At 40.5% G+C, this 25,470-nt stretch overlaps 1 protein-coding gene across 4 annotated transcripts in view; it reads left to right on the top strand.

The window, feature by feature from the left end:
* The window catches only part of plppr2a (phospholipid phosphatase related 2a), a 203,943-nt gene that overhangs the window by 115,582 nt on the left and 62,891 nt on the right, over positions 1-25,470 (top strand). For 3 of the 4 annotated variants that reach the window (XM_085403147.1, XM_085403150.1, XM_085403149.1), the window contains exons 1-2: positions 1,264-1,773; positions 11,072-11,199. In XM_085403147.1, the coding sequence (XP_085259273.1) occupies positions 11,107-11,199 (93 nt within the window). In that variant the 5' untranslated portion in view covers positions 1,264-1,773; positions 11,072-11,106. Of the gene's footprint in view, positions 1-1,263; positions 1,774-11,071; positions 11,200-25,470 lie in introns of those variants that run through there. The other variant, XM_085403148.1, reaches the window with a different exon arrangement.

The raw sequence follows: 25,470 nt of genomic DNA, 5'->3' as shown, positions 1-25,470 counted from the left end.
GTAATGCTATATTAATGAAGACTGGGCATAGCGGAAGCCACTAGGAGCCTACCACACAAAAAGACCTAAGACCTCAACCAAGAGCAACCTTGATTCCTTTTGCACCTCTGAGCTGCAGACACCAACATCCTATTAATGTCTAAGTGGACAAAAGAGTGAAAAAACCTGACTTTTGAAGCTTCTAGCAAAAGGTAATCAGATCTGAGATTTTTAATGCTCATCCAGTGACTTAAAGGGGACCAGCTATACTTATTCCCCCAAAACATATTTTTATTCTTGAAGACCCACCAGCTCTCTCATTCATATTATACAGAAACAGCTGTTTTGGACACTACCAACAAGAAAGCTTGTATTTTTTTGTTATGGTGCCTATGACGCTTATTATATTTGTTGCATTTGAGTAGCGAATGCCAAAGAAATGGCTCTGGAAATTTGTTTTCTTGGCATTCATTTGCTGCTAATAACAACAATATGTTTTTTATTTTGGGAAATTTTAAGATATTTCTGTCTCATCCAAAAGCGATGAGAGTTCTCTGCAACTCTCTTCATTACATTGCCACTGCTGCTCCTGTCTTCAGCTGTCAGTATGGCATTGTCCTGACCCTTTACAGAGAAGCATTGCTTCAGAACTGGTGGGCTTTATGAAGAAGGGGCCGTCAGATGCTTGTTTTGCTGTTTTATTGTCTGTTTCTTTAAAATCTACATGAAATACTGATTGCTAAAAACATTTTGCCAAGCTTGTATTGCATTTCTGTATTTTTTTTCTCTGCATAACAGCAAACTTTCATTCACCTCTGGGGTAAACGTGCACTAGTGTCCAGCCTGGCTCTCGGCTACCAGCTCTGACCTAGATCAATAGCCAGCCATGTATCATTAACCCACATCCAGAGTGTGCTTTGCTGGAGGCATGCAGCTGTGAAACCTTATAAACAAACAAACACCCCCCCCCCCCCCTCCACACACACACACACACACATGAGAAACCTTCCTTTCCACTTCCATCCCATTTTTTTAAATCTGTGGAATTCCTTGACCCCTCTTTCCTCTGATGTTCCGGTCAAGTTTGTGTCCTTTACGTGAATGCACAAAGGACAGAACAGTAAAAGGGGAAAAGAAGAGAAACCAAGAATGGATGGAGGGAGTTAGATAAAGGAAGAGATGGATGGATGGAGGGAGAGAGAGAAGGGGAGGGATGGAGAGGCAAAACAAGCTTTGAATACAAATGAGCTGACACACAATGCATGCCCTCCCTTCCTCTCTCTCCTTCTCTCTCTCTCTCTCCCCCTCTCTCATGCTCTAGATCACTGTCTCTCTCTCACACACACTCTTACTTCCTCGAACACATGTGCTTGCACTCTCTCCCTGTCCTCTGTGTCTCCTCATCCGATCAGCGGAGCACAGGAGGTGATTTCTGCCACTTGATTTATTAGTCATCGCTGGTTGTTGGAACAAGCTAATTAAAAGGAGCGTGAGCGTGTGTGTGTGTTTGTGTGTGTGTGCATGTGTATTTGTGTGTGAGATTTAGAGACTGACGCTGCTGCTGCTTCTTCTGCTGCTGTTGCTGCCGTCCCCTTCATCAGCTCTCTCACGCTTTGCTGTGGAGCAGGCGAGAGGAGAGGAGAGAGAAGAGGAAGAAGAGGAAGAGAAGGAGGAGAAAGAGAGAAGGGGCAGACACCTGGGTGGAAGGACATTTTCACACCACTTCCCCTCATCATCTCTTCTGACATGGCCACTGCTTAGGAATCTGGTGCCGTGGCAACCGTCAGATCCAAGGTAAGGAGGGAGGGGGAGTGGTGAATGAAGAGGCAGACGGGGAGGCTTTCCTCTCCTCGCTCCCATGCCGGGATGATTTGAACAGCATGCCTGCCCGGGATGCTGTAACGGAGCAGCCGCTGTTGGATTTTCTGCACCCTAACCGGTCAAAGACCCGCTGTTACGTGCTTCTTCTAAGAGTCGTGTGAATGTGGGGGGAGTGTCTCTCGGTGGTATTCCCCAAACAGAAGCCCTAATTATTGAGCACCGGGCAAATCCTATTATGGTTTTACTCTCACCCTTTTACTTTGTTCTTTTAATAGTATAAGGGATTGCCCCTTAGTCAAAGGAGTGGGATGTTTGCTGTTTGTTTGTGACTCAACTCAGGTGTCAGGATAGGTGCATTGTTCACACATAGCCTCTATGTGTGGAAGAAGCGTGCTGAGTAGGACTGTGCATGCAATCTGAACTGCAAGTGAGTGGTTTGACAATTGCAGGACAAAAAATAAATAAATCTCAACACACTGAACACACACAAAAGCGAGCTGAGGTATTCGACAGTTTGCTCTGATCGCATGTTCTGGCACCTGACTCCATGCAAATGGTCCAAAACAGTGTCCAAAATACAGAGTAATACTCTGCTGACAAAGTCTTGGATATTTCGTTTGCAGCTCGTGTATGTCTTTGGCTGTGGTGCAGACATGAAATAGAGGAACGGGTGACTGACAGTTGGTATTTTAACGCTGCATTGCTGCTGCACATCCTCTCATGTTACCGCTGCACAAATGTGGATTTTTGCATAAAAAGACATGCAAGAGCATGCTTTGGTAAAGCAGGAGTGAGCATGATCCAGATTGTTTTGCCCAATTAGCTTTTGTGTGTGTGTGTAATAGAGAGAGAGGCTGTGTCTAAGTGTGTGCTTACATGCACAGGGATGTCCTGGGGCAGGGTGGTGGACTGCAGAGGCAAAAGAGAGGACATATGGCTGCCTGGGTCTCTACTCTTTGACGGGAGTCCTCAGAGCAGCAGACGATTCAAATGTCCTGCTCCCCCTGAAGTGCAGGCGTGTGTGTGTGCTTGCTAGTGTTAATTCAACTTTCCCCTCTGCTGCTCCCTTTGCTTCTCTCATCTCCACCATTTTGATTTCAGTTCTCTCATGTTTTATATTCCGATGGGTGTATTGCTGGTGTGTGTGGCTATGCAACAAAGTCTCTTTGTCTCTGGTCTGTTTTGGGAGTTTCTCACCATCATTGTGTCTGCTGACAGGTTGATTTCATTTTCTCTAATTGATAGATGGACTATTCGATTAGGCCCCTTTTCACATGGACCTTTTAAACAACCAGCTGGACCGCTTCTCACTTTCATGCACTCACTCTGCTATACAGAAACAGATTTTAACCAGCATTTCTAAATGACTGCCACAGGCTCACTTTTTCAAGAACGTAAGTAATTGCAGTTCGAGGTGGATCAGTTATGTATGACCTGCTGATTGCAGTTATCTAAGAACTAAGAAGTCATTGACACTTTTTTTCCCTCCAAAACTGCATCAGGGTATAAGATCTTCTTTTCCTCTCTCTCCAAACAAATCTCAATATAAAGGGCTCCACTTTGCTGGAGAAAAAGGATATAAATTGCAGTATATCCTGTTTATCTGTTGCCAGGTTCAGACTGCACAATACCAGCCCAATTTTGGTCAATTCAAGTCACGCAGGACATCAGTTCAAGAACTGTAAAATTGAGTAGACAGCCTGCATCATAAATTGCCAAGTCCTACCCACTGGTATCTTTTAAGGGGTCAAGCATGATTGCTTGGGGAGCAAAAGACGATTTTATGTCTCTATAATGCTCTAATCTGACTTGGTGATTATCATGACAATAATATTGTGTAGTCTGAGCCCAGTATACTACAACATGCCTGCATTTCTTTGTAATTATACCTTCAAAATGCCAGTGGTGGTAATGTTACTATGCTGCTGTCTCCAGCTTTTTTATTTCAAGTAGTGCTGACCAAGTTCTGACCACAAGGCATCTCCAGTCGCTACATAATTGCATGAAATCTTCACAGAATCATTTGTATCTCTGTTAGTCTGTCAAATGCACATTACATTTATTAATCCAGAATCACCCTTTGGGCCACTGATTCAAAAAATTCTTAAATACGTGTTCTGACTCAACTTTTTCCCATTTCATCAAAGGATACACTCGAGTTTATATCACTTCCCTGCTTTCAGTTAACACACTGCATGGACTGTGAGGATCAAACTTCTGCTTGCAATCATCAAAATCATCAAAATCTTTTGGTCTCCCAAAGGGAAATATCCACCTCTTAGCCTGACCGATCAAGAGACTGCATAATCTTAATGCACACAGAGCTCTTTCAAGGTGGTGGAGTGCTCCCCTTCACAGGCCCCTGAAGCAGACACTGGTGTAGTGCGGATCCGAATGGTCCCAAGCCTTATCAAATCAAGCTATTGGTATCGGTTCCAATAAAGCCTGAAGCCAGAGCTCTGTAATAGAGATGGCACGATACCACTTTTTTATGTCCGATACCGATATCATAAATTTGGATATCTGCCGATACCGATATGAATCCAATATAGTGTTTTTTAATCAACAAAACTGTTTTTTTTAAATATCTTGCTGCATTTTGTATAAGTTCATACTCAAGTTTAAAACAACAACTACACTAAAGCTATTCTGTTATACCTGTATGTAAAAAAAAATATTTCATAGTTCAGCAATACTGATCAATTTAATAAACTTAAACCTACACCATCCTCCCTATTCTGGTATTTTAAAGAGTACTTAGCGTAAATATTAAGCAGCCTAACTAATAGGATTCCAACTCCCAGCAACCACAAAAATAAATAAATAAAAAATAGGGAACCACCCCTCACGCTCCACCTCGTGATGCTTAATCGATGTAATCAACCTTAATTTGATGCAGTGTGGAAAAAAATGCAAAGAAATCAATTATTTTTCAATATATTAAAATATTAAATAGATTCAACATCTTTCTTCAACAAAATTGCAGACTGCACAGATGGTACATTCCCAAAGGAAAAAGTACTATAGCTTACTAGGGTATATTAGACTTACTATATACAGTAATTGACTTCTATTCATTTTACATCAAATTAAAACTTTGGGTGTCAGATAATTATTTATTAAAAGCTAGACATTTTAAATGAGAATAAGAAAGAAAAGTATGTCTTTGTGCCCCCTTTTCCCTGTTAATGCCCTATCGGCCCCCCTGGCTAAACTTTGCTACATCCGCCCCTGCACAGTTACCAGCGTGAGCTACATAGAAAAAGATCCTGATGTAGAAAGTAATATTAAATAAATTCTAACAACAGCTTATCAAGCTTAAATGTGCTGCTGTTGTTCAGCCGCTGGTTTCCTCTTTCTGGTGCAAAGTGGGCCAAAAACAAACAAGAGAGACGGACTCGCGACAGAAAAGCCGATCTGATCATTAAGCAGTTTCATGATTGAAGTAGCAGCAAGAAGAGGCAGTCGCTCCATATATCGTTTGTTAAGCTTAACGCAGGAATGCTTTACAAACATTCAGAGATGGACTTACACACTTGCTTTACTTCTCTCGGCGATAACTTTGTCGGAGATGAAATGCCGGGTTGCTAGCGAAGGTCCGGCATGCCACAGCCACTCTATCACGTGATGCATACTGCTCCGACGTGCTAACGTTCTGAGGCGAGTTACGGTGTGTTGCAAGTTTTGTGAGGTGCTTTCGTGATATTTAATGGATCGGATTACATTTTTTATTTTTCTCCGATATCCAATCCAGTAATTTAGGTCAGTATCAGACCGATACCGATATGTAATATCGGTCCATCTCTACTCTGTAAGCTGAGGCAGTTAAAGAATTGAGAACAAGGAGGGTGGGGCACGTAAACGAGAATGAACAGTTTGCAGAACTGGGGGGCAGGCACGTGCAGAGGGGGGGGCTAGAGGGGCTTGAGCACCCGCCCCTTTCCTGATGGGTGCCAAAAGTGCCCTTTTGTTGAGGCAACTTTTTTTTTTTAAATTATTATTATTATTATTTTTAATGTGTGTGTGTGTGTGTGTGTGTGCGTGCGGAGTCCTGTCTGTGCCCCTCAACAATAATATTTAACTATTAATCACAGTTTTGCTAAATAAAAGGATCTGGCTTACATGATCACATTTAACCAATGATCGCCCTTGACGGCAGAACGCGCTGGTTACGAGCCGGGAACGAGCTCACAAAGAGCACGCGCATTTTTAGCGGTCCGGAGCTGTAGGAGAAACACAAGTTAACTCAGAGTCACAGACTGATGCTACAAAACCAGTAAGTAGGTGTACAGCGTACACTGTAGTGTATAGCACACAGGAGTATTAGCTTATTACGTACACGTTGGTAAGCTGTCTTGTTGCAACTGACGAACTGAAACAAGGGGTTATATTTCACTAAAAACGATCTAATATGCATGTCCACATAATTATGCATTATTATAATATTTTAAAAAACACACGCTGTATTTTAAAGAACATACATTAAGAAGCAGATTATATTAGATTTATATTTTAAATAAGACAAAATTTGGATGTTACAGCAGTAACATTATTGTATCTCTACAGTTTAAAAATGTAATAAGCTTTGCCCCTGCACAGAGTGGATAGTGAAACAAATGGAATCATCATAATGACATTATTTCATATTTATTACTTCCCCCTCCTCATTGCTTTATTATTGTAGCTCTAGTAATAAATAATAATGTAAGGATTCTGGATCAGCACCGTGATGCCCATAGTATATACAGTATTCTGAAGAAGGTCTAAAATGTCACTGTGTGTGCGTGCATGTGTGTGTTTTATTTAGATGGATTTTTAAAAAAAAATATTACTCATGATATAACATTGTCCAGACATGGCTGGTAAGGACATGAGGAGGAAACAGTAGGAGCTGTGTGAGGCTACTAAAGGCAGGGCTATAACATTTTTCTGTCATCATTTAGATTAAGTGCAAGAGTTGTTAGGTGTGGATAATTAGATTATAGTTTATTGCAATAGCAAGTTGTGCCTTGTTCTCAGATGGACAGCAAGTGGAGAGTGATATATGAAATGATGGGATGGAAGGAAGAAGAGAAGCAAAGAGTGATTCACAGGCAGAGCCTAAATTATTTCTCACAGTTTTTTGTTGCCTTATGGTTCCAAGCGCTGTCACCAATCTTTGCATTTTGTTATTATCTCATGATACTTGTTTAATCAGCTACCATCTCTCCTATGGACTTTTTAATGTCTACAGTCTCAGCACAGCCCTGCCCTCCAGCACTATCAGCAGCAGGAGCAGCAACCCCTCAACAGCAACATTGTACTGTGGCTGTAGCTCAGGTGGCAGAGCAGGTCAGCCACTAATCAGAAGGTCGGTGGTTCGATCCCAGGCTGCCTCCTGGCTGCATGCCAAATAGCCTTGGGCAAGATACTAACCCTGTGTTTGCCTACTGGTGGTGGTCAGAGGGCCCGGTGGCGCCAGTGTCCGGCAGCCTCGCCTCTGTCAGTGCGCCCCAGGATGGCTGTGGCTACAATGTAGCTGTCATCGCCTGTGTGTGACTGACTGAATGTATTGTAAAGCGCTTTGGGGTCCTTAAGGACTAGAAAAGCGCTATACAAATGCAGGCCATTTACCATGTACCCATCAGGTAAAACATCGGCGACGTTTGCTTTGCCTTGTTGCCCATATTAGATTCTTGATGAATGTGTGTTGTTGTTATTCAGCCTGCTTCAATGTGCCCCTTTTTAACTTTGAGCACCCGCCCCTTTAAACCTCTATGCACGGCCCTGCTGGGGGGAACCTATATAGATGGCAAAAGGAAGGAGCGTGTTTGGAGGCGTGGTCCCGCTCCTAAAATTCAGATACATAATCTCCAATTAATGATGTAAATACAGATCTATCCAGGGCCTCCCCCTCTTTTACCCTGTGACAGCTGGGATAAGCTTCAGCCTGACTGGATACTGAATTGAATAAGCGGTTGAGAAAACGGATGGATGGATGGATAATGTGAATATAGTAAGTCATTAGCTTTGCATGGCTTGGGATGATCTGATACATTTTACATACATTCATACATTCTAATTAATGTTGCTGCACTATTTTTTTGTGTCAGAATATCTAAAGCTGTGAGATTTATGCAAAAAGGCTGCAGATTCTTCGAATAACCTGCACAGCACTGATTAATGCTCTTGACCTGATGCAAGGACAGTAAGACTAAAAAGATCCATGTCAGCCTCTGGCTCTGTTTTTGTGCTGCATGCTGAGCAGCGGACAGATTTTCCCATACTAATTAGGCTGCAAACCTGCCACCCAAATCAGCACTTGGAGAACACTTCTGAGAAAAAATATAATAGCGATATCAAATGGGATGGCTCAGAAGTTTGCTTATACCCCAAAGGAACGTGACAGGTTTTATTATTCCCGTTCTTGATGTCCCACTTATTAGATATTAATCATTAAAAGCTTCTCCGCCTCATCATTGGCCACCTGAGTAGTTTCTCCCAGGACTACATCTACAGGAAATCTGCTACCGCCAACTCACTTTTCCACCCGGTGGCCAAACTGTAGGAGAGAGTCTCATTGTGCTGCCTCCCACCACGGAAATGAAACACAAAGTAACACTTCCCATCAGCCTCCAGAGGAGAAGTAACAGGAACGATTCTTCCCTCTATTTCTGTTTCTCTCTCTTCTCCTCCTCACTGCTGGTTTCCATTACCTGGGGCTTCTGCTTGTTCACCCTGACAGTTACTTTTTTTTGGACAAGTATCACATACCCACAGCTGTACAGACACACACAACCAGACAACCAACCGTCTCTAAAAGCAGTCTTGGTTGGCACATTGTGTTGTTCTGGGGGCTGCTAAGAGCTTGGCTTCATGCCTTATTCATCCCTCAGGCCTATTCTTTCCACCAGTGCAGAAGAATTTAGGAGGAGGAAAGCTGTCCGGCACCTAACACACTACTCACCAACAGGATAGAGGTCAATCTGATAACTTCTGGGCAAAAAAACAAAACAAAGAAGAAAATCTTTTATTTCTTACTGCTTGTCTTCTCTCATCTACTGTCTGTGTATTTTATGTGTGTTTAAAGTGAACTTGACAACAGGAAATTTCAGGGTCTATATCAAGCCTGTGACATTTTTAGAAACGATAATGTCATAAAACCAGAAAGACAACACTAACTGTAGCTGAGCACTCCTACTCACTTTGGATGTGACAACAGAAATCAGACTGTACATGCTGCTGGCACGTACAATCTCACAATCCTTGTCTTTTTGTGTTTTTTACACAAAGATTTTTCCCTTCTGTCCTCATTTTTCTTGAAATGTGTGTCACTGTATTTTCCCTAATAAAGACACAGATAGATTGTAGATTGTGGGATATGTTACAGTGACACTGGGGAAAACTGGTTTCAGACAATGGCATGACTAAAATTATTGTGAATGTTTGCAGTGAACTTGCAATGTTGTTGCATTTGAATGGGTGTTAGGACATGGTCTGCTCATTCACAGTCAGGAGAAGGTGCTAAAACTGCAACAAGACAGAGTCAGTCTGTTTAATTCTCATTAAACAGAAATGAAAATATAGTCCAGCCAGAAGCTCATAGACCTGAAACAGAAATTCAGAAATTCCTCTGCAAAGAGTGAAGTAGTTGCTGCAGGACAACAATTTAACTGCAAGATGACATAGGTGCTCTGCAGCCTTGCGTTTATATGGGAATATAACAAAAATACAACCAATTTGCAGCTAGTGTAGTCAAGTTTCCTGTTGCAAAGAGAAAGATCAAATACTAGTTGCCCTCATTGCACAGGTTGACTCCGAAGAATTGCATAGTGTTGGCAATCTGTCTGTGGTTAGAAATTAGAAGGCAGTTATTTGCAAATGTTCCCAAATTGCAGTCAGTCTAAGCTGGCTATGATTGTGATTCTGTCCACTTGCAATCCAAAGTGGTTGCTCAACTACTTGCAGTTGATTGCTGAATGGAAAAAAAAACAACCAAAAAAGGAATAGTTCAACAATTGTGTAAAACCTCCTTACAACCCAGTGCTGGCAAAACCTACTATTCACACTATTCACAGCTCTATGATTTCTGCAGTCTCTACAAACAAAAGAAACACATCCAAATACACTATATGTTCTTCCCAGAAATTAAATTGTTTACACTCATTAAATCGCGATCTTGAATAAACTGTATTGTCTGGGTAATGTTGTCTGTCTCTACAACTAGCTTTGGTGGGCTGTTGTGGCTTTATGCCAATATTGTACCAGCTATGCATTTGAAACAGTATTTCTGGGATTTTATTACATAAAATTCCTGGGACATGTGTAGACCACTCTGTTGTGCAGTTAGTTCAATTAAATTTCATTTATATAGTTCCAGTTTATAACAGCAAAAATCTGCAGGTGATATAAATAGAAGACACTCAACAATATTAGATAGAAAACCCCAACGAGTGTTTAATGACAAAGGGAAGGAAGAAATCCCCTTAAACAGACAGAGACAGCAGAACCAGGCTAAGGGACGGGCAGTCCTCTCCCATGAGGGGAAAGAGATAAGGGGAAAAACACGAGGACAGAGAGATAAGGAACTCTTCTCAAAACTCTAGGAACCACAACTAAGCCTGAAGTGTGAGAGCCAAGTGCTCTATTAGAATAATAAGGTACTACAAGGTCTTTAAGTTATGATTATTCAGGACGTGTGGAAAGATTTTACATTCAATCCTAAATTTAACAGGGAGCCAATGAAGATAATTTAACATGGGAGAAATATGATCTCTAACTTCTTAGACAAATGAGCAAAATCATCAAAAATGACCTATTCTGAGAAAATCTTTGTGTGTTTCTCACTCTTATATATATATTAAATCTTTAGATTTTGTGCAAATAGTATGAATGAAATGTATGACAGCACGCTTTTCCCTTTTTAAATTCAGACTGCAATAATGCAAAATAATATTTACTCACAGTCAGTGGCAGAACGTCAGTAAAAGGAAGACAAATGAATACATTTATTTAAAAAATCGAATGTAAATGATGGCTCACAGCATGGCTGGTGAGCTCATTAGAGTAGGTGTACTAATGTTAGGGCTTTGGGTACAATCTGCTCTTAGAGTTTGCAACAAAATAACAATAGAAGCATATGAAATAACAGCAAAAAAAAGACATCAAAGAAAGCTTCAGATCTATCCAAAGCTCGTTTGTCCTGAATGGATTTTACTTAATCTTGCACTCTGGGCATGACCTCAGGGCTGGCAAGCACACTCATCTGACTTACTCTCTCTCTCTCTTTCAGGATAAGGTGGTAGAAAGTTGGGCCTGTTCAGGGGGATGTTCAAAGAAACAAAGAGAGGGATGGCCGTGGAGGAGAAGCCGGGCGTGAAGAGCAGCAGCTCCATCGTTCCCTGCTTTCTGTTTGTGGAGGTAAGCAGTATGGACATGCTGATGTATGGCTTGCAGTTTCTGCACTAATCCTGTGTTACACTAGGAAGGAAAACGGTTTTCAATAGAACTGATGAAATCACCAGAAAACTCCTCACCTCACTTTGCAGATCATGCAAAAAGCTTGACCAAATCTCCTGTTTCATGCTGACTCCAGGTTTATCTCTGAGATTGCCCATCGTGTTAGCGAGGAGAGACCTGAGAAGTGACTCACTATTTAACGCCCAGCTTTAAGCGCTTTCATCTCTTTACATCCCTACAGGCTCAGCCTCAGCGGTAACATTTTTTCAGGCTCTCAACAGTGGAGTTTGGGACAGCTCAGCAAATTGCTGACATTCTCACTTTGTGTCACGCGCTCTGCTCTGTTCCAGCACCAGGGGAAGTGGTGGCTTGGTAAAGTGGCTACAGTTGTTCTGTGGCATGCTGAGGTTTTTTCCAGAACATTTGTGAACTGCATGATTCATCGAGGTAGTTGTGGATGTCACAGCAGAGACATAGTGGATTTTCAGCTGATGTACTGCAGGATTTAGGTTTGGGCACACCAAAGGTCATTTTCTGTGGCAGGCTGAAAATTTTCAGAAAAACACGCTAACATGCATGGACACACACACCGCTACATCCCTTGTGGAAAGGGTGCTCTACATTGTTTGTGAGAACAGTCAGACAGATGACTCAGAGGGCTGTGGAAGTCCCAGAGCTTTCACCCATTTGAAACTGAGGTGGTGAAAAGCACAAACTGGTGAGGTAATCAGACGATCTGCAATCTAATTAGACAAAGCTAGCGGTCCTGAAGCTCATTGGCTTCAGCTAAGCCAACCATCAGCTTTTTAGGGAGCAGTCTTTGCAGTTAAAGCATTGTTCTGTTACAGATAAGAGAAGCTGTTTTCACCATTGCTTTCCAGGTGCAACCACAGCATCCTTTTGGATTTAAACATTAGGATTCTGTTTAGTGTTGACAATACATGTGCAGCGCACAGTGTATGTGCTGGATATAATTTGCACTTTATCTGCAGATGGGTCTCATTAAAGGAAACTTTGAACTAGGTGAAGTTTTTGAAATGAAATGCACCTCTCTAGAGGACACGGCAGAGTCGAAGAGTGAAGAAAACACAAAAACAGACATGAGACAAAACACAGTATGTGAGGTGAAAAAGACTGACAGTTGCTGTTTTTCCAAAAACAAGTTATGTCTTGTTTTGCCTGCTGATTTCTGTCAAAATTCATCCTTTCCTGCAGACATAACTCAGTCAGATCTAAACACACCCTTATGATGCACATTTTCAATTCAATGTGACAGTGTAATACAGTACTAGTACATCTCAGAAAATTAGAATAGCACAAAAGGGTTTGCTCCTTATAATTGAATTCAAAAATTAAACTTTATCACATTCTATACATGCACTGCATGTAAAGTGAAATATCACTTTATGTGTGAAATAAGTGAACTCATAATCCCAGTATGTTAGAATATTTCAATATCTCATAAAATCAACCAAAAAAGGATTTGCAATGCAGAAATGTCCAATTTTTGAAATGCTTGTTCATCCATACACTCAATGGGTGTGTTAGAGATCTGTTGTTTTCCTTTCTTCAGCTGTTAGTGCATTCATTGTTTTATATGTGGATGCAAGCGTAAGAAATAAAGGGGGATCCTGGTGTCCTTTTGCTGCCCTTTATCTGAACAGCTCAGCAAATTTGCGCTGTGCACCTACTGTACCAAACTGTTTCAAAGGGGGACCTAAATAATGTAGTTACACTAGCCAACTCCTTCATCAGGCTACCAATGAAACACTGGTGTCTTTGGTTATAATACACTCTAAAAGCTCTCCATTAGGCCACTCCGCCATATGCCTCCCACACACTGGTGCTCAGCCCTCAGGTCTCAGTCAATTCCCTTACTAACTCTTCATCTATGTGTGTCTGTATGTGTATGATTGCACTGTGATAGAGAAGCCTGGCAAGTAATCGAGTTGAAAGAAAGGAGGCCAGCAGCTGTTACCTGTAGAGGCAGAGTAGTGAAAAAAAGGGTTTCTTTGGCATGGGAGAGAAGCTTAAGGCTTCTAAAGCTATTATTTTATATTTATATATATCAAATTAAGCAACGTTTAAACAATAGAATGATTTAAATCTTGTATGGCACAGCTGCAAAGTTATGAGCTATTAGCCAAATTCATTACTGCATTGAAAATTACAATACTGGTGGAGCACTAATGAGGGACAGCAAACGGATTGTTTGCTAAGTCCTGCCTCCATCTAAATTCTTGAACTGTTAATTCTGTATTTAAGAATAACTGGCTCCCCATTTATGGCAACTATTGGTAGCAGAATTAATCCACCGCTGTAAGCTAGCTAATTAAGCTAACACTGTAATATTAAACAGGACTCATTTTGACACACATGTGAAATACTATATTGTAGATGTGCACCATTTAACATAACTTGAAATATAATAAACTAATGAAGACAATTTAATCATGTGGTCTTTTCACTGTGTTAGTAATGATTGGTCACTGATGCAGGGAGCATAGTATAGCTAGCAGTCTTGGGGAAGCAATTTTGAATTGGTACTTTTCTATACTCCTAGTTACTTCACTCAGACATCCTGTGCTTAAGTAGAAGTACAGATACTAGTGTTAAAACATACTCCAGTAAAAGCTGAAGTACTGAGTTAACTTCTATTCGAGTAAAAGTGAAAAAGTACGGGCTCTCCCCTCCCCTCAAACGTGTCAAACCGAAAGTAATGAGCCTGTTTTAAAAATGAAAGTAGAGATATTTGTTTAAAAATGTAGGAAGTAAAAGTAAAAAGTTGTCAGAAAAATAAATACTCAAGTAAAGTACAGATGCCTGAAAATTCTAACTAAGTACAGTTCGTTACCTCCCACCTCTGTTAAACATACTGTTTTAGGCTACTAATACATGGCACCTGCTTTTTCTTTTAATTCTCTTTATTTTCGTCTTTCGATTGTTGATTCTCTATTTGTCTTCACAGTTTTCTTACTTTACTTGTAGCCAGTTGAGTTTGCCCAGATTTACTTTTCTGCCAGAATGAGAGCTGTTTGTTTGTCTTCTCCATGACTGAGCATGGGTAAAGAAAGAATCCAATTGAGTTTTGGGATGGATATGAATTTCTTTGTCTATAATTGCAAAACAGGGCACAGGCCTTGGAGGAGAATGTGTTTTCTAAAAATCCTTCTTGTTTTGTTAATTTTCCGTCTGTTTAATGTTTTAGAATTTTTCCCCTGGATTCACTGAGCTTCATTATGTCTAAAGCATATTGAAAAAGTACACAGAAAATAACTGCATGTATGTATTTGTGGTTGTCAAGCTACAAACAGACTTTTGTTATTTGGAAAAGAAGTTTGGGGATTTTTTTCCTTCTTTTGACTAGATTGATGTGTTTTGTTTGATGATGATCTTTCTGTAAAATGGCAATGGGAATGACATGGCAGTGGATGATCTACTAAAACATTCATCCCTGATAAATGGTAATACTAGATGCAGAAATACTCTAGAGATAAATAGTGTTTACAAGTCATTCTACAGTTAGACATACCCTTACAACAGACTTATATTGATGCAAGTTGGAAATCACAGCACTGAGTCACTGTATAAACTGGGTTGTCTCATTACTGATACTGTTGCTAAGCAGACAGAAAACATCACAGAGCTTTTTTTTCTCTCCCACTGCTTTTTAAGGGTCGAATTTCTTTTGAGGCATCAAAGTTGGTTGTTTTTTTTTTGCAGAACAGTGGTTTTCTAACTCTTACGTCTAAAATATGGCATTAGAAGGTGCCTTCTAAGCAAGCAAGGAAAAAAAAACTTACCAGAGTTTTCTTGCCCAAACTTCCATATATTATGACAGCTGCCTGTGTGGTTTAAATTCAAAGACACAGCTACAATAACAAACCCATTGTTAGTTCAAAGAGTCCAAGTTACATTCATAATTTTACCTGGATGTTTTCCATGCATTCAAGTTCCCAACCCTGGAGCTTCTCACTGTAAATTGACAGTGTTAACTATTGAGCCTCTACACTGCCTTAAATAACATTACATTATTGATTGTGAGGTGCTTTAGCAGTTTATGTTGCAGGGGATGATTCTTGGAGATGACTGCATATTCTGTGATTGTCAAGGGTTTGTGTTGCTACTTCTCTGGATACTACAAGCTGCCTATAGCATTTAGTAATGTGACATGGACATGCAAATGAAATCAACAGACACTACAGATTTCAACGGCTCTTAGCCAATCAAGAGGTACGAGCATGCTTCCAGAGACAACGGCCAACTGTGACTGAAAGGATAAATTCAAACAGGAAGAATTCTTGATGACAGAATGTAATTTGAAATGCAAGGACAGACCTCACTCTTACTTTGGTAGGTTTTAATTCATGTTTATTCTTAGTTGTCACTGGGCAACTGCTGCTCGCCATGCTTACCTTCACAGGATACTACTGCCATCCTGTATCCCAGTTTATTCCAGTTCATGGTGAATTTAATTCCTGTCTGAAACTGAAGAAAAAAAAGAAAGAAAGAAAAGACAACAAATAAATTCTTAATCAATTACTTCAAAAATAATGAATGATAATGATTACCAGCCATGGTGAGTAACCACAATTATTGCTACAGTGCCTAATCTGCTTACTGACCCATAGGAAGCAGTGTGAGCAAACTACAGTTACTATTTCACAAATAGGTTTCCAGGAGTTGTTTGGCTGGTTAGTTGGGAAGTAGTAGTTACTCACTAACCAGTCATAGAAAAATGGATAAACAGAAATACTGAGGCCTTTGATAAATGAACAGAAACTTGTAGCTTTAAAAAGCATTTTCAGATTGGATTTAGCTAACTAACACACCATTGAGAAAGGGCTTGCTATGGGCAAAGTAAAAGTTCTTTAATACCAGAAATATTTTTTGCTTTTACACCTACTGCTTCCTAAAGGCAACAAAGAAGAATTCATGTTTAAGGCACTTCCCCATTGTTTTCACTTTTCAGACTGTCCAGCTTTTATATTGTCAAACAAACAAAAGACTGTGGTTTAACAGAGTTCTTCTGGATGTCATAATATGGGAGTTGGATGCGCAGATCAACTATTACATTGAAACCATCAGTTTGGTATTGTATAGCTCTAACCTGTCATCGCACAGACATGGGACCTCTAAGGTTGCCCTGTCGTATCATCAGGAACAAGCAGCAGAGATTTTCAAATCTCAGGGTTACAGGATGGGGCGTGCAACCCTGAGCAATAATTAAGCACCTTATGCGTTACAGTGGGGCAAACCAGTGTAGTGAGGAAGCCATGGGGGTGTGTTATTAGTGTGAAGCATGTTTAGACTGGGTAACATCCACATTGATGCCAGCACCTGAGGATTCCTGGCAGAGCACTGCCCTGTAATGTGCCAATCAGTGTTATTTATTTCTGCTGGCAGTAGTTGTAATGTTGTTGCTAAGTGATGTATATTTTTAAATTGCATAAATGAAGAATGTTAATAATTTCTCACTGTCCTGCAGTAGGAACAGGTTTGACAATACCTATCAAGCATGTCCCTCCACATCTTTTGTGTGTGTGTGTGTGTGTGTGTGTGTGTGTGTGTGTGTGTGTGTGTGTGTGTGTGTGTGTGTGTGTGTGTGTGTGTGTGTGTGTGTGTGTGTGACAGTGATCCATACCAAGCCAGAAGGACCTGCTCTTTTATTGAGCCCTACACACCTCATCAGCAGTTACCATGGAAACCAATCAGCCAGACTCATTCTCCGTCTGTGCTCTTTTTCTTCTGACTCCTTTCATCCTCTGTGCCCTAATCACAAGTCACAACCTTTTCTATCAGTGCTACCCACTCAGCCATCTTGTTCTGTGTGTCTATTCTATCCCCTCCATTTTGCTCTGTCATTTCCCATTTTTCAGTGTGATTCCCTCCCTGCTAGCACTTATCTTTGGTCTCTGGTTCTGGCAGGATTTCTCCCAGCCATTCACAGCAGCACAGATATCAACATCACCTTTCATTAATTTCAAATTAATCCTGTTTTACCGTGTTCAATTCTATCTTATCGTCTCTGCTCCTAATCTAATCCCATTCTGTAAAGGCTGGAGATAAGAACTGTTTTAACCTTTGTTACCTAAATATCATATTTAAAAATATATTCTGTGGACATTTTTTCTATTTGTTATCTGATAGGTGATACTTTCTCTACCTCTGCACCTCAAAAAATAGTCTTTGCCATTCGGAGAGACACCAGCAAATTTGCTGTTTAAACAAAACTTTTGTTCAATGCTAATCTACTGTGTGGTTCAGTGTAGAGGTGTTTTCGATTGTGAAGAACAGCTGATTACTCTTATCTAAACCAGTGGAGCACCAGATATAAAGTCACATTCTGCCAGTTTAAATGCTTTTTACAGGTCTCCTCACAAGTTGAACTAAACTGTTCAGTCTGACTTCTGACATTAAAATGTGGTTGCTGTGTTAAAAACGTACCTTTTGCCTTTTCATGCTGCTATTATTTAGGACAGCTAATTGTATAATTTGTCCTTTTGGGGTGTAGGAGTCAAAAAACAGAAGTGTTCAAAGGCCAAAGTAGTTTTGAGCCTTAAATCCTGAGCCTTAAAACTATGATTGTGCATTTCCTTGAGACTAATAAAAACAGAAATAAGATGTCCAAATACTCGAACCCATATCATGGCAATAAAATAAGCTGTGTAACTACTGCTTACATAAAAACCAAGAGGATAAGTAGCAGCCAGACACTGCTAATTAAATGCACTTGATTAACTGATTATCAGCAAGTGGGAGCTCCTCAATAAAAGCAGACATATTGGCAGTTTGCTGGTCTGGAGCACTCAGGTGTTTGTGAGAACAATGCCACAACCTACCTGGGAATGGATGCCCCAAATTCACCCCAAGTTCATACTGTGCAAAGAAATTGTGAAAAACCCAAGAGCTGTGTGTCAGACATGTTAGCATGTTAAGTGTTAAAATCCACGACAATTTAGTTAAAAAATTTATGACAAGTATGACTTGTTTGAAAGGATTGGTAGGAGAAATTCTCCTCTCTTCAAGAATAAAATGACAGCACTGTGAAGTTTGCCAAGCTGCATCTCAACTAACCACAAGACTTAGGGAATGATGTCTGCTGGCCAGACAAGCCTAATGTGACGATGTTTGATCATAACACACAGCAACACATTTGGTGAAAACCAAAACATGGCATATCAGCACAAACACCTCAAGCCAGCTGTCCAAGCATGGTGATGCAGGGGGGAAGATTTGAGCTTGTTTTCAGGCCATAGAACCTGGCACCTTACACTCACTGAGTCAACCATGAACTCCTCTGTAGAGTCAGATGTGACAGCTAAAGCTTGGCCCAAACTGCTCATGCTATAGGACAATGATTCCAATCACAGCAGCAAATCTGCAACAGAGTGGATGAAAAAAAGAAAGAATCATGGCTCCACAATGTCCCAATCAAAAATCCAGACTTTAACTCCACTGAAATGCTGGAGTACAGCTGTGCATAAATTAATGCCTCGATGGACTGAGGCAATACTGTAAAGAAGTCATTTTCATGCCCTTGTTAAGGTTAAAATTAGGATGTTAGCCATAGTTAAGATTTACCATGAAGGCAGGTAGCTGTTCTTTAACTCGGAGCTTGCATGCATTTCTCCAATGTGTCGCACATCAGCTTTTATGCACTTCCAGTTTTGATAGTGTGGGTGCCACAATTAAACTGAACCAAATATGACTAACTCACATCTCGATCATCCCTGAACTCCTTTGCTTAAAAAAATTAAATGAGAGGCAATGGGTTACATCTTGCACATCAATCTCATTGTTTTTGTAGATCTGTGGAAAAATTTTCACATTTTTGAAAGTAAACCTTCATTTCTGTGGTATATATACATCCGTTCCTTTGGTGTTGCCTCTCAGTCTGATGATTTACAGGCAAAAATGTCTCCACCAGAGGGCACTGCTGTAACACAGCTAAAGCTTTCCTGCAAAATGCAGCATTAACTATTTGAACTTTGATCTTTCACATAGTTTTTATTACTCAGTTTTCTCTCTTAATTCACTTTGACACACAGCACATAAAAACAAAAAAACTCTTGAATGTGTCACACACACGCACACACACATCTCAGAAGCCTCATTAACACCAGAGTGACATGCAGAGATTAGACAGAGAACACTTCAGCATCACATCAGTGTCTTGAGCTGCCTCCTCAGCTGCTATAAATAGGCCAGAGTGTTTAATGGTGGATAGCTGATAGCTTACCAAGTCACACGAAGTCTCCCGGTGTAGCCAACCACATCTCTTCCCCACGCAATCAAACCTTTGCATGCACACAAGGTCAAATGTATGGAGAATGAGATAGACAGTCAATAGCCAGAAATACTGAGCTAACTGTTAAATCCGCTCAAACAAAGGCAAACGCTGACCCACAAAACAGATGCTGTAATGCTGTATCTTGGGTGTGATCAAGCGAATCATACTAGATGACTTCTTTTATAGTCCATCTGGTTAACTCTATAAGTAGAACTCACAGCACAATGCTGTGCTCTAGCTTTAATTTCTTTTATTTTTTGTGCAAGTTCGGTGGCTTAGCTGTAGTTGAATGAGTGTCTTATATGACATATAGATTGTTCTGAGACCTTAGCTAGTAAAACTGAATGTGTTATTGCCTTATATGACTGACAGATTCACCAGGTTAGACAATGCTATTTTGACAGTGAATGTAATAAAGATGATATGAAAAGACCAGCAGAAGGTTATGGTTTGTTGGCAGAGCAATTTAGAGCTGCTTGATTTTTGTGTCACCGTGTCTGTTTAAAGCTCTGTGCTGTGAGGTTACCTAACCTGTATATATTAAATCAAAAATCTCTTCAAAATGTCACAATAACAACCAGGATTTTCCCTTAAAGGACAGATCTGGTGTTGCATGTTGTATCTGTATTCAGAGAAGATAATGATAGACAGTACAGGCTTTAGTTTGAAATCTATGTGTTTATGGGAATCGGCTCAGTGACAGATTAATAAGACAAACATTGTCAGGATGCAGCTACAATTTTTAGAGAATAAGCAGTAGGTGATATTCATGACATTTGTTGACAATGAAGAAAAATCTCAAAAGATGCATTTTGTTGAGTGATCACTTGTGGCTGATCCAAAAGCAAGCCAAAACTCGACAACACTAAAAATGCTTTATGGTGTGGTTGTTAACCTATTTCACTGTGAAAGATTCAATGTTTGAGACCGGGAGGAGACATAAACCCAGTCTCAGAGGGTGACAAGCTAGTGTACTCCTAGTGTTTGTCCCGAGATGATACGAAATAAATGTGAGGGTTAAGGCAGGAATAGAATGCCAAACCAAACATCTGGATCTATCTGCATTGGTAACCCCTTGGGAAATAGGTGAGCAGCCACGTCTTTTGAAGCATTTTTATAATAGAGTTGTAACTCAAAAGCTCAAAAGGGACTGATCATACTGCTGACTACTAGAACTTTATGTCTCAGTTTGGGAAGTGAAACTCTAGTATTTCAGTCTGTTACTAATATTACTAGTGTGTCTGTCCATTGCACTCATACAGTTTATGATTGCAGACTGCTAACTAAGTTAGCTACTTTTAGCTGAAAATATTAGCTTCACCCCGTGAGTAGATTGTCGGTTGCAGTCAACTGAATTCTGTTTTTCTACTCCTCCCAATTGAAGTGCATAGTCCTAGATAAAGTTGGCTACTGTAGGACAAACAACTCTGAGTGCAGGCTAACAGTCCAGTGTTGACCTGAGCTGTCAATATGTGTCCACATTGATTTGCTCTGTTGGAGGCTGTAAAACTTTGTGAAAGCTGCCCGATTGTTGAGGATAGTCTGAACTTTTCTCTCAGTAAAGCGCTGCTGTTTTGCTGACGCTAGCTGCTGTCAACTAGCAACTAACAGCAGCTGTTAGCAGCTGTTAGTTGCTGTTAGTTGTCGTCAGCTGGCATTAGTAAAAGTTTGTTTGAAGTTGATCTAAGATTGTAGGACTTGGACTCTTAGAAAATAAACTTTGATACAATATGAGACACAGTACAGTTTGATTCGAACTGTTTACCACAGGGGAAAATTACATTTTTAGCTCACGTTAGGCTAACATTAGCTGACATAACAATAACTTATAATTTACCAGCTGCTCTTTTTTAGCAAGCTGCCTGGAGACCGGAGGGTCACTTCTCTAATCTTTTGGCAATAAGTGATTGTAATTGTGTTATGCATTTTTTCCAGTGTCAGAGCCCCAGTGTCATATTTTGAGGCCAAATTAACTCAAATTAAAATTTCCCTCCTAAGAGTTATATTCACCTCCACATTTAACTTGGTCTCAGTCACATACTTACAATACAGTTAGGGGGAATGGCGATGCCTATTCACATTTTTTCCTATTAAATGAACTCAAAACGTAAGTGAAATTTATACGTATTTATTTATAGATATTTCAGTCTCCAAGAATCATCAAAGCAGGAACCAAAATGTTATACTAGTCCATAAACCAGTGGCTGGCAATATGGTAGCTACATCCACCTTTTATTTACAGTTTGTGCTCTGGTTGAAATAATGCATGGTAAATTTAGCAATAAAAAATATTCTGATGATTCATCAAAAAAGAAGGTAAACCAGCTACTGTAGTCGGAGTGAGTAATACATAGACTGCACACTGTATAACTTGGCAGACAAGGAGTTAGGAGCTTGCGGCAGATTGTGGGCTGGTAATAGCTGTTTTGCTGCAGTGTAATCTCTATATTTTGTATACACAAGGTTTCCCCGTGGAGATACATGCACTGCAGAGGTGGATTTCTTGCTGCACCAACGGCATGCAAAGAGGTGGATCCCCAGCAGCATGCATGGTTGTACATGCACAGTGTTATCTATTAAAAGACTCCTACAAGGCAGTTTACATGGTGACTGGTATGCAGTGAAATAAGAGCACTAGGAGAGGTGTTTTCTTTTTAAAGTGTGAAAAAGAGGGCTGGATTGGAGGATGATTAAAGCAGTGCTTGCTCCTCTCATCTCTTTTTTACTGATCCCATTGGACTCCTTTTCCTTCAGCCCTTTTTTTTTTTTTACAGCAGAATGTACAAAAGCTCCCACTCTTGTATTCTCTTCACATCTGTCCTAACCCTACCTGCCCATAAACAAACGCACACACATACTCACTCGGAGATGGACTGAAACTCTCTGGGCGGCCCTCTCCATCACCAGCTCACCTCTTCGTCCTGCTCTTACATTCACACGCACTATTTCAGTCTGCTCCCATCATCTTCCCACCCTCTCTCGTTCCCTGAACACCTGTTTTTCTCCTTCCTCTATTTTTCCTTTCGTCTTCTGGGACTTGCTAAATGCACCGTTAGTTCTTTCTTTTTCCAGCTCCCATTGCTCCACATTTTTCACTCTTGAGCACTCTGCCTAAACTTTTCAAATTTGTACTCTCGTTCTCATTCAGCTGCAAAAACCTGACAAAGCAGGGCCATTTACTCTGCTTACAATGCCTATTTGTCACATTGGAATATTTGTATAGATTAGGTGCTCAAGGCAGCTCGAACTATTATTGCTTTAATATAGCTGTTTGTCATCATTTGAGCAAAATATCAAGAGAGTACTGGTGCATGGTACAGAGTAAGGGAGGAGGAGACAGCAAATGTATTTTCCTGTCTGTCCATCCAGGTATCTGTATGAAAGATAATATTACAACCAAATCAGATGACACACTGGATCAATCTGCACCAAACTTAGATATAGTCTCAGAAAATTTTATGGAGCAATGCTGGGCAGACCATGTTCAGACAGAATCGATAAGAGACAGTTTGGCAGAAGCTGCTGAATCATTAGTTGTTAGTGGTGAGGTTTAGTGACTCGCTTCAACTGTTGCTTTCACAGATACAACACAATTACACAAGACTGAGACACCGTTTTGACATAGGCACTAAATGAAGCTGCAGATGAGTTTCAATTTTAAGTTCTTGACATGAATTTTGAAATAGGAGACAAAGTTCTTATTGTTACCTACAGTGAACCTTAAATCAAAGTCACTCCAAGAAGCACTATGATATAATATAATAATGTTGGTGTGCTGGTGTTGTCACCAGTCCCTGGGGAGGACCTAAAAACTCTGGTAACCTTTTTAGGTTTTCCAGATATGCAGACACTGACTTCTTGAGGTCAACTTGTCCTCCATTTCGGTGGCTGATAATCACGGTGACAGTGTAAGTTCAAGTGAATAAGGCTCCAATCATGCATCCAGCTGTGGGTAGGGAAAAGCTTGTATTCCCCAACTGTTTGTGATTGCTTTGGTTGCTAGCATATTGCTGTGGTAGTGACGAACTTGTGTGCAAACACTGACCAGCTACTCTCCGAGCTGTTGTGAAATCATGAAAAGTGCAGCAGACAGCAGAAATGGACACTGCTTTCAAAGTAAACATTTTGCTTTTATTTAAACACACATTGGCTGCAACACTTAGGAACATGTACCTTATTCAAATTTTACCACCACTGGCTGGCAGACAAACATGATTGTTTTTTCAGGAACTGATCCCTTTAGTTGTGGTGAAAGGAACTCTTAATGCTTCTGGAAGAATGGTCAGAAATTCCCATAAACAGACTCCTAAACCTTGTGTAAAGTCTTCCACTGAGAGATGAAGCTGTCACAGCTGCAAAGGATAGACCGACATCATAATAGACCCCATGGATTAAAAATGGGATGTCACTCAAGTTCATATGTGTGTGAAGGCAAACAAGCACATATTTTAAGACATAATGAAGCTGCTGATCAGATGAAGGTGGTATCAGTAGAAATGTCTGTGTTACACAGACATTAATGAACCTTGATTAATATTTAGACCTGCTACTTCTCCTCAGCCATCAGCCTTACTTCAGCGGATACACCAGCAGTTCTGGGTGTTGATGGATTTTTTTCCCGTTATTGATATTACTTCTGGCAAGAAGTGCATTCAAGTTTATCAGAGTTTTTAAGTAAAGAAATTAATCTTCCTGCTGTCTTCAAACAGGGATGCCTTGCCTTCTTTGCCCAGCTGTTACTTTTCAAAATGAGTAGCATTATCCAAAAAGCTGTTGTAATTGTTGAAATATAGAGCTGTTGGGGCAGCATGGTGGCGCAGTGGTTAGCACTGTTGCCTTACCACAAGAAAGTCCTAAATTCAATTCCACCACCCTGTTAGTGTGGGTTCTCTTTGGCTTCCTCCCATAGTCCAAAGACATGCAGTTAGCTAGGCTAGGTTAATTGAAGAATCTAAATTGAGTGCAAATGGTTGTCTGTCTCTATGTGCTAGCCCTGCGGCAGACTGGTGACCTGCCCAGGGTGTACCCTGCCTCTCATCCTATGGTAGCTGGGCACGGCTCCAGCCCCCATGAATTGGATAAGTGGAAGAGAATGGATGGTACAAATATTAATGTAACAAATTGTTTATGCTTCACAAATCATCATGCACCATGCTGTATGCCCAGCTAAATGGAGTTAATTGTGGATGGTTAGCTGTTCTGTCCTGCATTTAGTGTGAATAGGATTCCTCTCACTCCGACTCTAACAGTGTGTAGTGGACCAGGTGCGAGCCCAGACTATTGTTCTAAAACTATAATGTGTAAACTGGTGATGTACTAAAACAAAAGTAAAGTTGTGGAGCGGTTAGCTTAGAAGAACTGCAGAGTCAGATCGTAAATGTCTGTTTCGAACCTCTTCAACACTTTAGGGCAGTAACATACAGTTTGTTTGCCAACTAAAAGAAGAAAAGTAAATTTCATCCTTTTGTCTCTGTGCAGGAAAACTTTTACAAACCTGAGCCCTTCATTCGTGAACACTTCTAGCCACAAGGCTTTTTAACAGTGTTGATATATAACAGGGTATACTGCACCAAATAAACTGGGTTTTTATTGTTTTCTCCCCCTTCTAGTTCCCTTAATGCCACTCTCAGCAGAAAGCCTCTATTGTATTTAGAATGACAGATTAGAATCAGCACAGACCGCTGAGCCATGAAGTTAGCAGCGGCTGCCTGTTAGCTTCCAGTTCACATAAAATAACACATATTAGGATGACATGATGGAAATCATCCCATGCGTAGAGCTAGGGTCATGGCCTTTCTTTTATTTAATCAAAGGCTGAGAGGAGAACCAAAGAAATGGAAGTGGGAGGGCGGCGTGTGGGTGGTGTTGGTGGTTGCACTGGCAACGTATTGGCTAGTAGGTGGTGTTTGGCTTCAAACCTAGGTGGTGAAACAAGCTCC

The sequence above is a fragment of the Rhamphochromis longiceps genome, linkage group LG4, assembly GCF_057381845.1.
Source record: "Rhamphochromis longiceps isolate RC_006_pf linkage group LG4, R_longiceps_female_GT1.1, whole genome shotgun sequence".
In the NCBI taxonomy this organism is placed as follows: domain Eukaryota; kingdom Metazoa; phylum Chordata; class Actinopteri; order Cichliformes; family Cichlidae; genus Rhamphochromis; species Rhamphochromis longiceps.
The sequence above is the reverse complement of the archived record's forward strand: the minus strand, read 5'-3'. Positions and strand labels throughout refer to the sequence as shown.